The sequence below is a fragment of the Sparus aurata genome, chromosome 3 (genome assembly GCF_900880675.1).
Source record: "Sparus aurata chromosome 3, fSpaAur1.1, whole genome shotgun sequence".
Lineage (NCBI taxonomy): Eukaryota > Metazoa > Chordata > Actinopteri > Spariformes > Sparidae > Sparus > Sparus aurata.
Window position 1 is genome coordinate 29,416,000 of NC_044189.1, and position 16,352 is coordinate 29,432,351.

General features: G+C 40.2%; 2 protein-coding genes across 2 annotated transcripts in view; one reads left to right on the top strand and one right to left on the bottom strand.

Moving 5' to 3' along the window:
- Positions 1-392: 392 nt before the first annotated feature.
- Positions 393-10,896, bottom strand: sf3a3 (splicing factor 3a, subunit 3). The gene is made up of 17 exons (XM_030412898.1): positions 10,644-10,896; positions 10,495-10,542; positions 8,730-8,782; positions 8,384-8,489; positions 8,204-8,276; positions 6,948-7,039; positions 6,773-6,855; positions 6,409-6,547; positions 6,246-6,314; positions 6,073-6,140; positions 3,261-3,368; positions 3,095-3,164; positions 2,798-2,962; positions 1,203-1,313; positions 929-1,019; positions 780-835; positions 393-686 (listed from the first exon to the last, which is right to left on the bottom strand). The coding sequence occupies exons 1-17, from the start codon at positions 10,737-10,739 to the stop codon at positions 609-611; spliced, it is 1,506 nt and encodes a 501-aa protein (XP_030268758.1). The 5' UTR covers positions 10,740-10,896; the 3' UTR covers positions 393-608.
- Positions 10,897-12,013: 1,117 nt separating this feature from the next.
- Positions 12,014-16,352, top strand: part of LOC115579309 (ubiquitin-conjugating enzyme E2 E2-like) — an 88,222-nt gene continuing 83,883 nt past the window's right edge. Inside the window, exons 1-2 of the mRNA XM_030412819.1 lie at positions 12,014-12,179; positions 15,944-16,141. Of these exons, the coding sequence (XP_030268679.1) occupies positions 15,951-16,141 (191 nt within the window). The 5' untranslated portion in view covers positions 12,014-12,179; positions 15,944-15,950. The remainder of the gene's footprint in view (positions 12,180-15,943; positions 16,142-16,352) is intronic.

A 16,352-nucleotide genomic window follows, 5' to 3' on the forward strand; every position in this document is an offset into this window, starting at 1 on the left:
TCTTGGCATCAGTCCTGTGATGTCTGTGAGAAGCCCTGCAGGAACAATTACATTTAAAAACATAAATCTAAATCCATTATTCACCACCTTCAAATTTTCCACATTGCATTATATTTGGTCATATTTTGACAAACAAGGCTCTATGGCAACAGCAGGTTTTTCCTATTATGAGAAATGCACATTTTAATGCATTACTTGCGTTTAATGCTGCCATAAAAGCACAGAAGTAAACTGGCCAACATAAAGAGAGAGTTAAAATGTGCTTACGAGTCAACTACAACAATAAATCAAAGCACACACACACACACACACACACGTCGGTGCAGGGCTGCTGTAAAGTTCCAACACTGATAGAAACTCACAGTGAGCAAACAGAAGATGAACACAAGCAGCATGGTGACAAAAGTACTCAGTTTATTATAATGATCAATCTTCGCCACATTACAAAGTTATCAAAGGCAGGAATGGAGGGTGGGGCACAGCCTGTAAAACATTACTACATACAAATAAAAAGAAAAGTGGGTGATAAAAAATATAGCTAATCTTAAAGGATGCTCATCAGATGTTTTTCCATGTCTTCTGTGTGACTCACTCACACTCTCCTCAATCTACAACAAGCCTTGTCTCTTCAGATCCTCATAGGTCTTCTTGTTGACCACATTGCCACTCGAGTCCTCGTACTCTTCCTGAAAACACAATTTAGCAAGTTTTGAGTAAATTCTAACTAAGAAGACATTATTCACCAATCCGTTATCCTGGTACCATCCATGTGGACTTACCTCTGTGTCTGGCTGCCAGCGCTCTGATGCCTTCTGGGACTTCAGCTTTGCCCACACTGCAGTGACAAATAAACAAGAAGCATTGAGTTCGACCAACTTCTAAAACTTCTTCAAAATCCAGATGTCCATAACAAGCCCAAGACTCTTACAAGAGACAGCGTCCTCAATCTGTGTGACGTTGGCGAAGTGAGCAGTGTTGGGGATTCCAAGACAGCGCATACCATGAGCATGCCTCCATTCCTACAGAAATACAGCACAAAGTATACTACAGCTGCACACGTACACACTTCATGTTATAATTTCTGTACAATGTTGATGTATTTTGTTAAGTCTGATGAGCTGACAGTGGAAAATCTGTCAGAAGATTCAATGTAATAACAATGCCTTTATAATAGACACTCGTTATATCAAATCAAAACATACTGCAAAGTGCCTCTGGAAGGCTTTGGGTCCCCTGTAGGTGTAGTTTCCACAGATCTCACAGTTGTAGTTGATGTTCAGCCCGTGGAGCTTATAGAGCCAGTATGGAATCGGCTGGACGGAAGAAAACAACATAAAAAAAAACAGTTCAGACATGTGCTGAGAATACAAACAGAAGAGTGTAATGCCAGAATTTTACAGTATCTTAAATATATCTGGTAGATAGAGGCCCAAAGAGGCCCAGTGATTTAAAACTCTAGAGACATTCAAATGTCAGAATCAAACCAGCAGATACAGAGCTAGCATGACTTTTATGGTCCACTGGGGTGCTTTTTGAAGTAAGTGGCTACACTGCTCCCCAGCAGCACTCTAGGACACTTCCTGCATCACCTTCTGGCTGCAGCTGCTGGGGTAAACGGCACTCTTGGGCTGTCTGCTCCTGGATTTCAAACAGGCCAACATTCTGTTTCGTCTAGAAACTCTCTTATATTAGGAAAATAGTTTAACAAAAACATGTTTCCAAACCTGTCATTTTAACTCCACAATAGTTATTCTTTGTAGTTTTACAGGAGTTGATCTGGCCGCCCCTGACTTGCATCATATTACCTAGACCTCAATTTTATGCAAATAAGGAGTGGGCAAGGGCAACACCCCGTCTCTCGAAACGCAACGCTACCAGAATGCATTGCAAAGTTGGATACATTAACAATGAATGGAAAGTGTGGAAATGACAGATCCTGTGGACATTACCACATTTAGTCTCTGATGTGAGTGAGGCTCCAATTTATACTGGAACCTTCACACCCCATGATGCAATTCATTTCGTGATTTTTCTAGAACCTTCCTGCAAGATATCTTTCAAGCTCCATGTCCTGACAACGCAACGCAGCTTCTTTGTTACACATTTGTGTTCTCTGAGCCTAACCAGAGATAACCCTGATGACATCATCCTCATCAGGGTACACCACTTGAAGTCAGCAAAATTAAGATTTTAGGCAGGTGTTAAAACACTCAAAATACAACTAAAAAACCCCACCTGATCATATTCATGACCTTTTATAGCAACCCTCTGAGCTCGTTAAACACCGTTTTCAATTCACATATAACCACATGAAATCCATTTTTTGTAAATCGAATCCAAACCACATTTCTGGCGTAGTGGTATGGAAGAAAACACAGAACAGCAGTCACACTGAGATAAACTGTGTGCTCCACAACTGTGTGCTGATGCCTATGTCGTTACCTCAACTAGCCATGTAGATATGTTGGTTTTGTCTTGTCTAGACACAAAAAAGTGCAATCTGATCACATATGAATGAAAAGTACCGACATGCCATATTTCAGATCTGATGTAGGAAACAAGTCTGATTTTTGTGGAGGGTGGTAGCCACCTAGTCCTTTGATTAACTAGTTGTTGTTACGCAAATGTGTGACTGCAGGGTTTAGGAAACAGACAGGAATCACGATTTACGTCTGGAGATAAAAAGGGCTCGTCCCGGAGGTCACTCCAAATGTTTATTTTCTTCCTCATATTGTACATGTTGTATTTGTGTTATATTGTGCAGAGCTACTGATAGTCTTGTACATGTTGTCCTCACCTTGCCGTCCCAACCCAGCGGCAGGTTCTTGGGGTTGTAGATGATCTCATTATCTTCATCTTCGCTCTCACTCTCACTGAGCTGCTCCTCCTCCTCTTCCTCGCGCTCCTCTCCGGTCCGGGCCTGTTTCCTCTGGACGTTCTCGTGAGTCAACTGCCTCTGCTCCTGTTACCATGACAACATCAGCAGCTGTCATTAACATCATACATCTCTCACCAGTTAGCTAGGTAACACTTGGCGCTAAGCCTTCATTTCTGACTCCAACAGCAGAGTTAGCCTGATAATATACTGACTCACCCCAAGGATCTCCACATATTCATAGACTTGAGCCTCTAGGAAGGCAATTTCCTTGTTACGCTCTGTGTCTCTGCAAAAGTGATGGATGGAAATTGTTATGAATTATGTAATGAGCCCTATCATAAGACACTGTCAGCATTACACTGAATTTTAAACACCCACTTACTTTTTAGGGCCTTTGGCTTTGGGATTCTTGGCAAACAGTGAAGGGTCCAGTGATTCCAGGGATTTGCCTTTTGTGCTGAAGAGTCTCTGGGCTCTCTCCTCCAGAGTCCTGCCCAGTATACATTAAGTCAGTCAGTTGTCCTACCTTAGTGAGAAATTGTCGTGCACATTCTGACGGTGCAGTTAATACACATTAACAATATTTATTACAATCCCGAGTCCTTGCCTGCAGTCTTAATGACAGCTGTGTTTTTTTATGCACACACAAAGTCAGAAAATTAAATGACAAGTGGTAAAAGATTTGGTGTCAAACTCGGCCATCAACACAGTATAAGAAACAAAACCTGAGCTGTCCAAAAGAACCAATATCAGACTAAATAATAATTGCTACTTGGCTTGTGGTATCTATGGATTGGAGATGGCAGCATGGGGGATGCAATAGTGTCCAGTAAACTTAGGTGTAGAGGTGTCACGAATTTCTATTTTAAGTCGAGAATGGATTAAAACAAGCCTTCAATTTCAACTACTGAAATCAAATGCAGCATCAACGATTCAAAAACTGGAGGACACAGCTAGCTTACTGGTAGCCTGCAGCTGCACTTCCGGACAACAAACAAGCAACTGGTACGAAGGTAATTCAGAGATGTTTCAGAAAAATCACTTTTTTGCAGGGCTTACCAAAGTTTGGATTTTGATCTGCATCAGGACTCAACTGCAAGTAATTTCTATTGATCAATTAATTGTTAGTTACGTTGAGAACAAAGTATAATGCAAGATTTACAGCATTCCTATCCATGGATGAATGTGGTTTAAATGTGGCTTGTTGCCCTGTCATTGACATTGTGGCGATATTAACTGCTGGAGTTCAATGAGACATGCCGATATTCAGGAAATCCATTCCACAGTTTGCAGCCAGCTAGCAGGCTAGCATTGAGCAGCACTGTGGCCAACATGTCCGCTTTGTGGAAATGTTTTACACTGGAAACACCGCCAAGCAAGACAGCAAAATATAATGTTTGCACAGCCGTTATTCAGAGAGGCGGAAGCTCCCTCGCGATGTACAACACCACTAACGCAATTAAACATTTAAAAAAGCACCACATGAAAGAGCACGAGGAATTTTTAGCCAGGCGGCAGAAAGACGAAAGGAGCCGTCAGGAATCACTTCTGGCGTCATTCCAAAAGCAAGTAAACTCCCAGCAGACAAAGTGAAAGCCAAAGGGATTCGTAATCGACTACCAACCGTTATCAGTGGTGGAAAACGCCGGATTTCGCAGCCTGATTGAACGTTTGCAGCCACGGTATAGTTTACCATCCAGGAGATACTTATTAAAGAATGCGCTACCTTAACTATACAACCGAGTGGCAACCAAGTTAGCTGAGAAGTTAAAAGGAGCTCCACCCCTGAGCTTTACTACAGATATGTAGACTTCAGATGTCTGCCCAATGTCATACTCTCCTGTAGAGAGGAGTTTATTTCAGCCTCATATAAAATCAACAGTAATAACAATATTAAAGCAAACAGAGCTCTGGTATCCGAATGGTATCGGTATCGGCAGATATCCAAATTCAGGTATCGGGATCAGATCAGAAGAGAAAAAATGTGGATCGGTGCATCCCTAAGATACATAATGCGTCTCATTTTCTCTAGTACACAGCTTCTATAAATACTATAAATGTTTGGTAAGACAAGCACCAAATGATGGCAGAATGTTCCGTTAGGTGGGTAAATCTCAAACGATTCATCGCCACACTGACAGTTACAGAGAATAAAAAAACTCTGCTGAGTGACCCTGTTGTGCTTTGGTGTCTTTTCTCTCCATACATTTATTTATGCCTCTCTCCTGTGTTGTCTGCCTTTGTCGGAATTTAACACGCGCAGAGGCACTTCGTGGTATATTCAGGTGCAGGTGTCAAACTATCTAAATATACATCACTTTCTATGGCACGGGACTTTGTCAGGGACGCCATGGTGAATTCCAGTGCACCTCATAAAAATGTAAATGACAATTGTAGGGCATGAAAGTCTAACAAAAGCATGACGTCAATGCTGAAAATGATCTAAAATCAAAAGTCAAATTAGGCTGTGGATATGGAGAATTGTGGCACCCCTATTCAGGCAACATCTTGAGACAGAACAGCCTGCTCTTAAGCCAGCAAACATATTACTATATGTACACTAATACTAATACTTCAGCAACTAAGAGCTAAAAAGTGTCAATGTTATAAGGATAAGCTCATTTCACTTTCGACTAGAAAAACAATGCATTTTATAAATAAGCATAAAGAACAACAAAAAAAACCCTTCAGCTGTGAACTGGGGGACCATCAGAACAGAGTGCCTCAAGAGCAAAAACTTCTCAGTGGACAGGGACTACTGCTTGGGAACAATAATGGGACTTTCTGTGATAGAGCACTAAGTAAAGTAATTAAGTAGGGGGTGTGTGACTTGTTTGTTTCTGTGTACAACTACTCCACGGGCCTTGCATTGCCCCCCAGGGACAAATAAAATATTTTGAATTGAATGGAATTAACAATTCTGAAAGCTAGCATGAAGTTTCGATTTTACATCCACGGTCTAATGTCGTTATCCCATCTTCTGGAACTGCAACCACCTCACCATATTAAAAACAAAACAAAATATCAAGATCTGACCTGAACTGTGGATTTAGAGAATCTCTACCCACAGCTTTTACAGTTGAGTTTCCCATTCTTTTAACCTAAGCTTCAATTGGATTGTGTGGGTTTTGTGATAGCTTCATTATTATTTCCAAAAGACGTCCGTTATTGTTTCTGCATGCAAACTTGCTCACCCTCCACATTTCAGTCCCAATGCCATGAGGGCAGACTTCAATCTGTCCAGACCCAAAGAGGCCAACTCCTGTGGAAAGGAATAAGAAAAACACATCAGTAGAAGTATGAATGAGCAGATTTACTATCAATATTAAACTATAGAACCTTTAAGCATGAGCACTGAGAGTGTTACCTCCCAGGAGGAGAAAGCAGAGAGGTCCAGATGAGCTCCAGCATGTGTCAAAGCACTGCTCGTCTCTTTCTGCAATAAAAACAGGTTACACACAGGTTACATGCAATGTACATCTAAAATACCAACTATCATACTATATAAATAACGTAGCAAGAGAACTTACGGGCCAGCCTGGAAATGTCCCCACGTCCCACTTCTTCTCAAAGTCTAACAACACTTTGCCATAGAGATCATTCTGGTCCAACAGAGGTTTGACCCGGTCTGTGTAGTCCTGCAGGTACTCCAGCAGCATCTCCAAATACCTGCACAAACCACCATTCATGTCACATGTTGGTACAATAGCACAGGACATAAACAATCTGCACATTTATAGGTTTTATTCATCTATTTATTCATAAAAAACAACGATCATTGTGTTACAACCACTTGACACGAGTCACTGATTGGTGCATGTCCTACTTTAAGCGTTTATGTTTTATATGGATGTTAGCAGAGAGTCGTGATGGAAATGATCCTAATGGACCTACTTTTTGTATTCAGCATTCTTCCTGTCCTTGGGGATGTCAAACAGCTGGTCGAATGAAGACAGGTAGGTAATGTACTCCAGTTTCTGTAGAGGAAGAGTATAGATTGTGGTTAATAAAAGACTCATTCAGCTTGAAGGTTCAGTTTGAATTACGCAGCCTTTAACAGGATCATTACCTCAGCTCCCTTCAGGTTGATGTACTTTAGGTAGCAATCATGGAGGTCGAGGTAGCGGCCGTATCCTTCCTCATCAGTGAACTCCACTAAGTCTGTGGAAGACAAACAGATTTCACTTAAATGTCCAATACAGACCTGACGCTTGTCTAACAGTTTACCAAATTAGTCAGAGAGCACCAGTCTTAACTAGTCTACTTTTAACCAGGGCAGATCCATATGGAGGTCATTTAACCTGTGACAGAGCAAACTGGTATTTGAAAGGATCCTCAGCAGTAAACTGGAGGGAAATCACAAAGTCACTATTCCAGCAAGATCCTGGCATGGATATTCTGCTCACAAGTGAGAACCACAAGTTCTACAGAGACCTTAATCAACTATTAAATGAGGAGATCATTTTTGCATGTAAAATCTTACATTAAAGCAGCTATAAACAGTATTTTTGTAACAGCGTATGAAATAAAAATGACAAAAAATGTGACGAATGTGAAAGGGGTCTCTCGTAGTGATCAACATACAGATATCCTCATTCTACAGCTCTCCCCTTTTTTTTTTTACACTTATTTCACCAATATATAGTGAATATGGTCAAGCAGTGATCAGCTAAAGAGCGATATAATTGCCTCAGGAGTTGGTGGAAAACAGACATAATAGGGTAAATTGAAACGTGACTCAAAGTGAATGATAATGTTGCTCCATCACTGTGTTGACAACTACATGACTTGTGTATCATCACATTCATAATGGTTGACTTTCACAAAGTTTGAAAAAGAGGCCCATGTTGTTAACAAAATAGTTTTCTACACAAAAAGAAAATTCAATTTTATCATACCATACATAATTTTCACTCAAATGACAATGTTCCATTTGATTCTATGATTTTCTTATATATTGTCCTGCTAGAATGTCATACAGGCTAAATGTATGATCTCTAATAGCAGGTATTTCAGGTATTTGACCACAGTTTTCAGTGATACCGACAACTTATCTGAGCAAATGAATTGGTCTTATCTTAGAGATATCAAGGCTGAAATGGCTTAAATGGTTCTATTCTTAAAACTTTCACTGCTGGTCTGGAAAATCTTGGTTTTAAAAGGGGGCAGCTGATAAACCCCCCAGTTTAGAATATCCATCAGGATGCTTCAGAGTGAGGTATGCTGAGGTATGCCATGACAAAGATTGACTGCCTAGGTTATTGTGCATTGTAAGACAGCCTATTTAGAAGACACTGTAAATGTTTAAAGTGCAATTAGACCTACTCTGAGCCTCCTCGCTGGGGTTGTCTCTGGCCTTCATCAGCTCCTCAAACTCTGCAGACATGGGAATGGAAATCTACAAAAAAAAAAAAAGAAAAAAAAAAAAGTGACAGCATTATTGTTGTTATTCTGTTAGACATTCTAATTTGACCGTTTACTGTCAATAAGTGATAGTTTAACTACCTCATTCGGATGCTTTCTGTGAAACTCCTTTATCTGTTTCAGTCTGTTGTAGAACTCCGCAAACTCATTTGGTCCTGAGATGGCAGCAAGTTCATCCCTTCTCATTCTGTCAGAATGAAAAAGATTTTCTTGTTCAAGGTCACATGTTAGGTCACGATTCTCAATGCATTATCCACAACAAACATAAAATCAGGTAGCGCAAGTATTTAGCATTTTTACCTAAAAATAATGGTTTCAATATCCTGTTCATGTATCACCAAGTTGATAAAAAAACGGTTAATACTAAACAGGTGTTGTGTTTAACAAGTCAAAGTACCATGATCAGGTTAGAGGAGCACAGCCTTACCCATCTTTGTCTTCATAGGAATCTCGGAGATTTGCGCTCACTTCCATATACCTCTGTCAAAAGATAGACAGACTGTCAGCCTTTATTTGTTTTCACATTGAACATTAAACACATTTGTATAACTTACTGAACTCAGACCTGCTTACCTTACTTTGACATGGAGAAAATGTTTCATCGAACAGACCAAACTGACTACTGCGCTTCTCTCTAAACAGGAGAAGGGCATCTAACAGCATGTTGCTGTTTTGCTACAACGTTTTATTGAAGAGCACTTGTGTAGTGTCTGAGTGTTCTACAAAATAGATATACATGTTCACAATTTTAGCTTTTATATCTGGACTGGTTGCCAACTGGCACCGTTGTATATTGGTCATATTTCGGTGGTGTTAAGGAGCTGCTTAGGAACTAAAGATGAAAAATGTAGCAACATTTCTCTGCAACTAACACTCTTGAGGATAAAGTGCCACTAAGAATTCCCCCTGCAAAATCTACAGGTTAATGTAATATCTCATAAGATAATAGAACATAATGTAAATAAATTCACAAGTACCCTTGCAGGTCTTTTACTCATAGTGTCATGGCTTTAGTGGGGTCGGCTGGAACATTCAGCACACAACTCTCTATCGTCCATAATTTCTACAGCAATTGAACAAGTTCAGCATAGTTGATGGAGTAGATTTTTCAAGTTTGACTTGGCCGATTGTTGGAATTCTTGAGTTGTATACATTAGGGGTGGTGAAAAAAAATCTATTATAATATTGACTATTATGTGATTATGTGTCGACTATTGAATTTCCAAAGATCGATTAAAATTTTTATTTTTAAAACTATAATACAAACCGAAGTCCTCATCTTACTGGCTTCCGCTACATGGTCCACAGTCTGGAGCCAAGATATGTTATTCCATCCCGGAGCTTTTTCACGCTTAAAACGATTCAAAATCTTTACAAGGATACAAAACTTTCCGTGCAAGAGTCCCTCAACTCTGCTCATCGGGTAGCAATAACGTGCGATGCCTGGACATCCAGACAGTCTACAGTCTCATATGTGACTGTTACAGCTCATTATGTCAGCAGTTAATGGAAGCTAATGTCCTACGTACTTCAGACGAAAGCTATGTGTGAGTTTCTCAAAGCAATGGCAGACGAGTGGGGAATATAGAAACTTGACCTGGTTCTCATCACCGACAATGCTTCTAACATGATTCCGGCTGCTGAGCTTGGCAACTTTCTTTTAACAGTGAAAGACTACATTTAAAAACACAATAAAAAATAATAATTTTGATATTACAGTTACACTATACAATATTGAAGGTGCTGTGAGGTGTTACTCAAAAGAGAAGTAAAATAATTCAGCAGCTGACTGATGTTAAATGGAAGATCAATAATAGTTAATAATCGAAAATCGAATCGAAAATCATTACTAATCGAAAATCAATTTGTAATCCAATCGAGACTTCAATAATCGGAATCGTATCGGGAAATTGGGCTGATTAACCACCTCTAGTATACATATGGTTAAAGGCAGTTATTGTAAGTTTCTTTGGATAATAGTCCCAACTACACAAATGTAATGTTAGATTTGTAACACTTTGACATCAGTGAGTGGCTAAGGTAAACAACGGCAGAAATTTTGACTCAGAAATGATATCATTGAGCCAACATGTTCATTGTTGCTTGAGGAATGGTTACCTATGTGCCTTCATGAAGAGCTAATTTTAGCCTGCCATTTCCACTTGTTTAAACAAACCAAAAGTCATACTTACGTCCAACATCGCTCTTGTTCGGTGGTCGGAGTTGATCTGATCTCGTAGCTGTCAGCAAAAGAAACAATATACATTTTAAAGTTAATTTGCAGATATTTCTGGTTCTGATTAGCAGTAATGCTTATGCTAACATAGAGCGAACAGCCTACCGTGGACTTCTTGTGCAACATTTCTTTTGTTTTAGCATCCATTAGCCTCTCTTTCTCTTCATGATAGCGACGCTGCTGCTCTAAAATAGTCTCCATAGTTAAATAATGTGTCGGACGTTTAGTAAAGACAAGAAACGACAAAAAAATCTAACTGCTTAGCATAAAAATCGAGCCGCCCCCGCCGTGCAGTATACGTTTGTTTTCAACGGCGCATGTCCGAGTGGCGGACGTCCGTCACTGTACTCCACGTAGAGAAACATCGAGGAAATTAATGGTTCCGCAGTGGTGACTTGTTTGCTTATCACTTGTTCGCCACAAACCATGGTACCATGGATCCTTAGCGTGTCGAAAATGTTTATGAATTAGTTTACACGACACCTGTGACAAGAGATAACTTGAATGATACAATGTGGAGGACATATCGGCTTCATTAAGTTATTTATATAAGGTTAATCGAAATCTTTAAGTCTTCCTGAGGTATTATTAAATTAATGTAATAATGTTATTAATTAAAGTAAATTAAATATTGTTCATGACTGTTTACATGAATAGAGCAGCTTGTCTTCGTACAGTTGTAGGTCACCAAGCACAGACATCACCAACAGCTCCATTACTGAATAGGACTCCGTCCATGTGAGTTTTTAAATTCTAAACATGCAGGAAATTGAGTCTATTATGTTGCAGACTTTTCAAACAAAATGGATTGACAGCCCTCACTGTGTTCCTCTCTTTCGCACATCCTTTGTCGTCTCTACACTACCACCAAGGCTTGCCATAACGCTTCAGAGAGCACAATCTGCACGGACACGCGTGGGGGCGCGCACGGAGGCGGTCTGATCTGTCAAGTTACGGCAAACAAAAGAAAACATCGGAACTAAGGATTCACTGCCTAAACATAAAAGACATGCGTTTGATGACAGTATATGATACTAGAGTGTGTTATGATATGCTATTTGTTGCACTAAAATATAAATAAATACAAATTCGCGATTATCAAATAGGCAACTATTCAGACAACCAAACAGTTGAATGTCGGTCTTATTTGTCGGTATTCATAACGAGAAATGACAAATTCAGTTGTGAAAATGTCATTCAAAAGATATATAATCTGCATTAGAAATTAAATTACTTTTGCCATATACCTAAGTTTTCCATTGAGCAAATAGCAAATAATAGTTTAGTGAGGTAAAAGGGAGTTTAAAACACTGCAGCCTTTTGCAGATTGTCAAAATGCTTTAGTGTTCTCTTCTGTAGTCTGTCTTTATTTGTAATGTGTCACCTCAATCGCGCTTCTCTCGAAAAACAAACAAGTGGGGGCGCGCTCGTTTAGGCTTTTATTTTGTCAGCTAACAACGGAAACGACGCGTGTAGCTCCAGCCGCCTCTTGACGGCCTCGGTTTGGCACATTCTCCAGCAGTCAGTCAGTCAAAGCAACGAACGGGAAGCAGCAGACGAGCAGTGCTACAGAATACGGAATATACAGTGGAAATTACAACATATCTCTCCTGCCGCCGTGCGTCCAGCCTGCTTATAAAGGTGAGTCGCCGGTGTCCATCTGTAAAATCAACTCTACGAATTGAACAAAGGTTTATTACGTTATCTTCTGGAGGGAGGGGGCGGTGGAGGTGGTTGGGGGGAGAGAGGGGGGCGTCCATTCTGTCTTTTGTACTGGAGCAGATTAGGCAGTGGTCAGTGAGAGCTCCGACATTGGGTCGGACAAGTGTGCCGTTGAGCTTCATGACGTCCTATCTGCATCAAGATGTCTCGTGCCGAGGCTGTCTTCATGTTGAGCATGGGGGGGACCGGGGCGGAGAGTGCTCGGGGGGCTCCTCAACAAGCCCGATACGTGCCTCTTTAGCACGGTGCTGAATATCGAGAGCGTCTCCCCGAAACCCGTCCAGAATATTAGCAATTTAAAACCTAGTCCTCTTTAGTCGCGTACACATACTTCACCTGGATGCTGTTAAACACCTTTTAAAATCCTCAACAGCCACCGTTTCATTCGGCGTACACCCATTGCACCAAACAGCACCTAAGTCCAGTAAAATGGAAACTTCTGTAACTTAATAGCTTGCATGATAGTCACAACCTTTACCACTGGAATTCCTGTGCATAAAGGTGAAAAGAACTATATGTAAAAGTTAAGATGACGCTATTTAAGAGCTGGTTTGTTTAAAACATTCAACTTGAGGTCAGAAAAGGTCATTTTCGACGAGTGTTTACCTTTTTGTCCGTCAAAAGTGAACTGGACATATAACACACACACACAGGGACACACACATGAGGGGAAGACATGTGTTGGAAACGTGGGTTCTCTCTGAGGTGTGATTTTCTATAGGCCTGCTCAGTTTGGAAAGCTTCACCTATGCTCATAGTAATGGTTGAGGATGTTGTAACAGTTTTACGCCTGAAGGGAAATAAGCAAATGCCCAGACTCTTGTGGCAAGAGCAGTATATTTGCTGCTCAGTCAGCAAGTTTTACTGTCGTCTGTGTTCTCCCCCGACATCAGGTCGCACATCCTTTTGGTATTCACATCATAATAATAACAGCTTACCCTTAGAGGATTCCATTCATCAGAGCATGTACCTGTTATAACCTTTTGAAATGATGCCCCCCTATCACCCTAACCCATCTAATCCCCCAATTATCTCCCATATCAGCTCACCACCAAATGCAGTTAATTGCATCAGATAGCCTGCATGCAGTGGCTGTTTGTCAAATGTCAAAAGCCGAGTAAGCTTGCCAAAGCCGCTGTCATGTTTATTGAACAATCTGTCTTTACTTCTGTCCAATTTGATATTCATTTCAGCTCAGCTGTGCAGCAAAAAAGCCCTCACACTCATTCATCTGTATCATACATTTTTCATACCGAAGCAGGTAATGTAAATAGAGGCATTCACCTTGAGTTCGACACACATGCACTCACACACTCACACACACACACACATGCACACATGCACAGTGACAGAGGAATTGGATTTAGTGAAAATGACCTTGTAGGTGTCTTTTAGTATTGAGACTGGATGCTTGCGAACCAGCAGACGTTGAAAGAGCTGATCGGAGGTCTGTATTTAAAGGGATAGTTAGAGTTTATTGAAGTGGGATCATATAAAGTACATATCTATAGTCGGTCTGTTCCCCGCTGTAATTGACGATCAGCGCAGCCTCAGTTTGGAGAAGCAGAGAGCTGCTCCAGCCCAGACGCTCAGCTTTGTACTGCAGTGAATGGAGTCCAGATGCGAGCGAATTTTAACCACCTAAAACAAGGCCCACCTAAAAAAATCTATATCAGTTCAAGTGTACTTCAAAAAACTCGAACTATCCCTTTAACCTTTCTCCCTCTGTGGCTCTGAATATCTCTGCAGGGAGATACCCAATAGAGCTGCAACCATTTAACGATTTTTTTGTTGACTAGGCTACTAATTGCAAACTTATTTGGTCTTTCTTAAAGCACCACTATGTAGCTTTCTGGACAAAGACAGTTGACAGTCACCACCTATCCATCCATCCACCTAACCCACCCATCTAAAATAAGTCCTACCTGACATTATAAGGCCAAATCACATAAATATATATATATATATATATATATATATATGCTATGTATATATATAGATATATATATATATATATATATATAATATATATATATATATATATATATATATATATATATACAAATTGAGAAACACACGTAGCATCAGTCCCTCTCCCAAAAGGAAAAATATGTGTTAAAAAAACAAAAACTGAATAGAGTGTAGGCCTATAACTTTAAGTTCATTTGAAAATGATTCTTGTCTATACTAAAGTATAAGGGCTCCATAGACTGGTGAATTTCTTGTCTTTCCTTTAACAATGTGAGTCAGTCTCTCTAAAGCAGTCAGTTCCTTTATTCACATCCCTGCACAATGTATGTCTGTGTTCTTCCAGAACAGTGCAGTTATCCTCCCCAGTTATCCCTGCAGAGTCAGCTTCTTTGCCCATTACAGGGCTTGTACATTCAATAGCCTGCCTCAGAATCACTGTAGCCTTAAGCAGTCTCATAAACATAGTATTAATTTCTCTTCAACTAATGGTTCAGTTCTCTCAAATGGGAGAATTTGCTGTTTTTCATTATGTTCTGACGTTTAAAAGACCAAACAATGACTTCATTTAATGAAGCTTTTTCTTCATTCATGGAAAACCCCAACATTTATCTAAATGACAAAGACACAAATAGTAAAAGGACTTGGATTTATATAGTGCTGGTAGTTCTGGTGTATTGACTACATTCATATCACCTCTCGCAGGGTGTATCTGTTCAGCAGTAGCTATATGGCAAAGCCCCACAATGTTTCTATGCACAGCTATACACACACACACACGCACACACAACAATGGAACAGCAAATTTGGGGTTCAGTCTCTTGCCCAAGGACACTTCAGTTAGGGTTGGGCCAATATTCAGTATTATCGAATATTGCCGTATTTGCTGTCATTTGCATTATTTTTCACAGTATTGTTTATGGAGTAGCTGTTACAGCATTGTCTTGCAGACATAGACGTAGTTTCTAAGAAGAATGACAGCCCGCCAATTTTGCAATATTTCAGGTTTAAAGCTGGAGAAAATGGTGAGCCAAGGGATTTGGATGAGTCGTCTTTGCAGTAGGAGGATAGTATGGTCTATCGCGATATTTGGAATGCGGGGGTGTTTCATTGTTGTTGTAGGACACAGACATTTCACTATTTTCTGACATAAACACAAAATAATTCATAAATTGAGAACAAAAGTTCATTCTTGACCAACAAACAATCCAACTCTTGGTCTGATTATGAGCGTTTTCTGGGTCTTTCAACCATCATCCTTATCAGCTGATTGAGTTTGCTCAATTTCCAAGGAGATGTTATTTTATAATTTTATCCATAGAATATATAGTGCTTTTAAAGTAATTCATCAATTAATCAGGAAGAAAAATGTTAACTGACGAATCTAGAATGGAATTCTAGCTATCAGTCTACAGATGAGCAACCCAGCAATAAAGGTGCAGAAAAACCTTTAGATGAGTGTGTCATTGTCTTTTGCAAAAGGCTGCTTGATTATCGTAAAACTCATAATCATTATTATTTTGGTTGATCTGGAGATATACTATTATTTAACAGGGTAAATAGCCTACATTTTTGGAACTTTTTAAGAATTATTTTATCTCAATTATCTTGTTTTCATAATTAATAGGACGCCGAAATCATATGCTAAATGAAAACCAATTTAAATGAATCCCTCGTCTCTAACTGTGTGTGTGTTTTCGGATGTGTGTGGGCAGTGTCAGCATGTCCAGTGAGGTGCAGCCGAGGCCGGACGATAGCCCCAACACCAGTGGGGGAAGCTCTGATGCCGAGCAGAGGGAGGCAGCTCCACCGGAGCAGCCGGGCCCTGAGCAGCGGGACCAGACCCAGCCTAAGAAGAAGGAGGCCAAAATCTCAAGCAAGACAGCTGCCAAGCTCTCCACAAGCGCCAAGAGGTAGATCTGCTGCACTAACTCTGCTTCACTTTGTTTTCCTCTGCTGGGTGTGTTCCCACACTATTGAGCTGTTCAAGTTGTTATTCATCACGTCCCTCCATCTTTGGTATTGACTAATATGTTTTGTTCCCAGTTTTTCCTGTGATCACTGTCACTGTCAATCAGAAAAAGTGCAGGCTGTCATTTTCAATGTTGCTAAAGGTACTAGTAG

Excerpts from the sequence above, each read along its gene's own strand:
- sf3a3 (XM_030412898.1), bottom strand. The coding sequence starts at position 10,739 with ATGGAGACTATTTTAGAGCAGCAGCGTCGCTATCATGAAGAGAAAGAG. Across the intron at positions 8,277-8,383 it reads ACAGAAAGCATCCGAATGAG|ATTTCCATTCCCATGTCTGC; the intron begins GTAGTTAAACTA and ends TTTTTTTTGTAG. Across the intron at positions 3,165-3,260 it reads AAAGCCAAAGGCCCTAAAAA|AGACACAGAGCGTAACAAGG; the intron begins GTAAGTGGGTGT and ends TCACTTTTGCAG.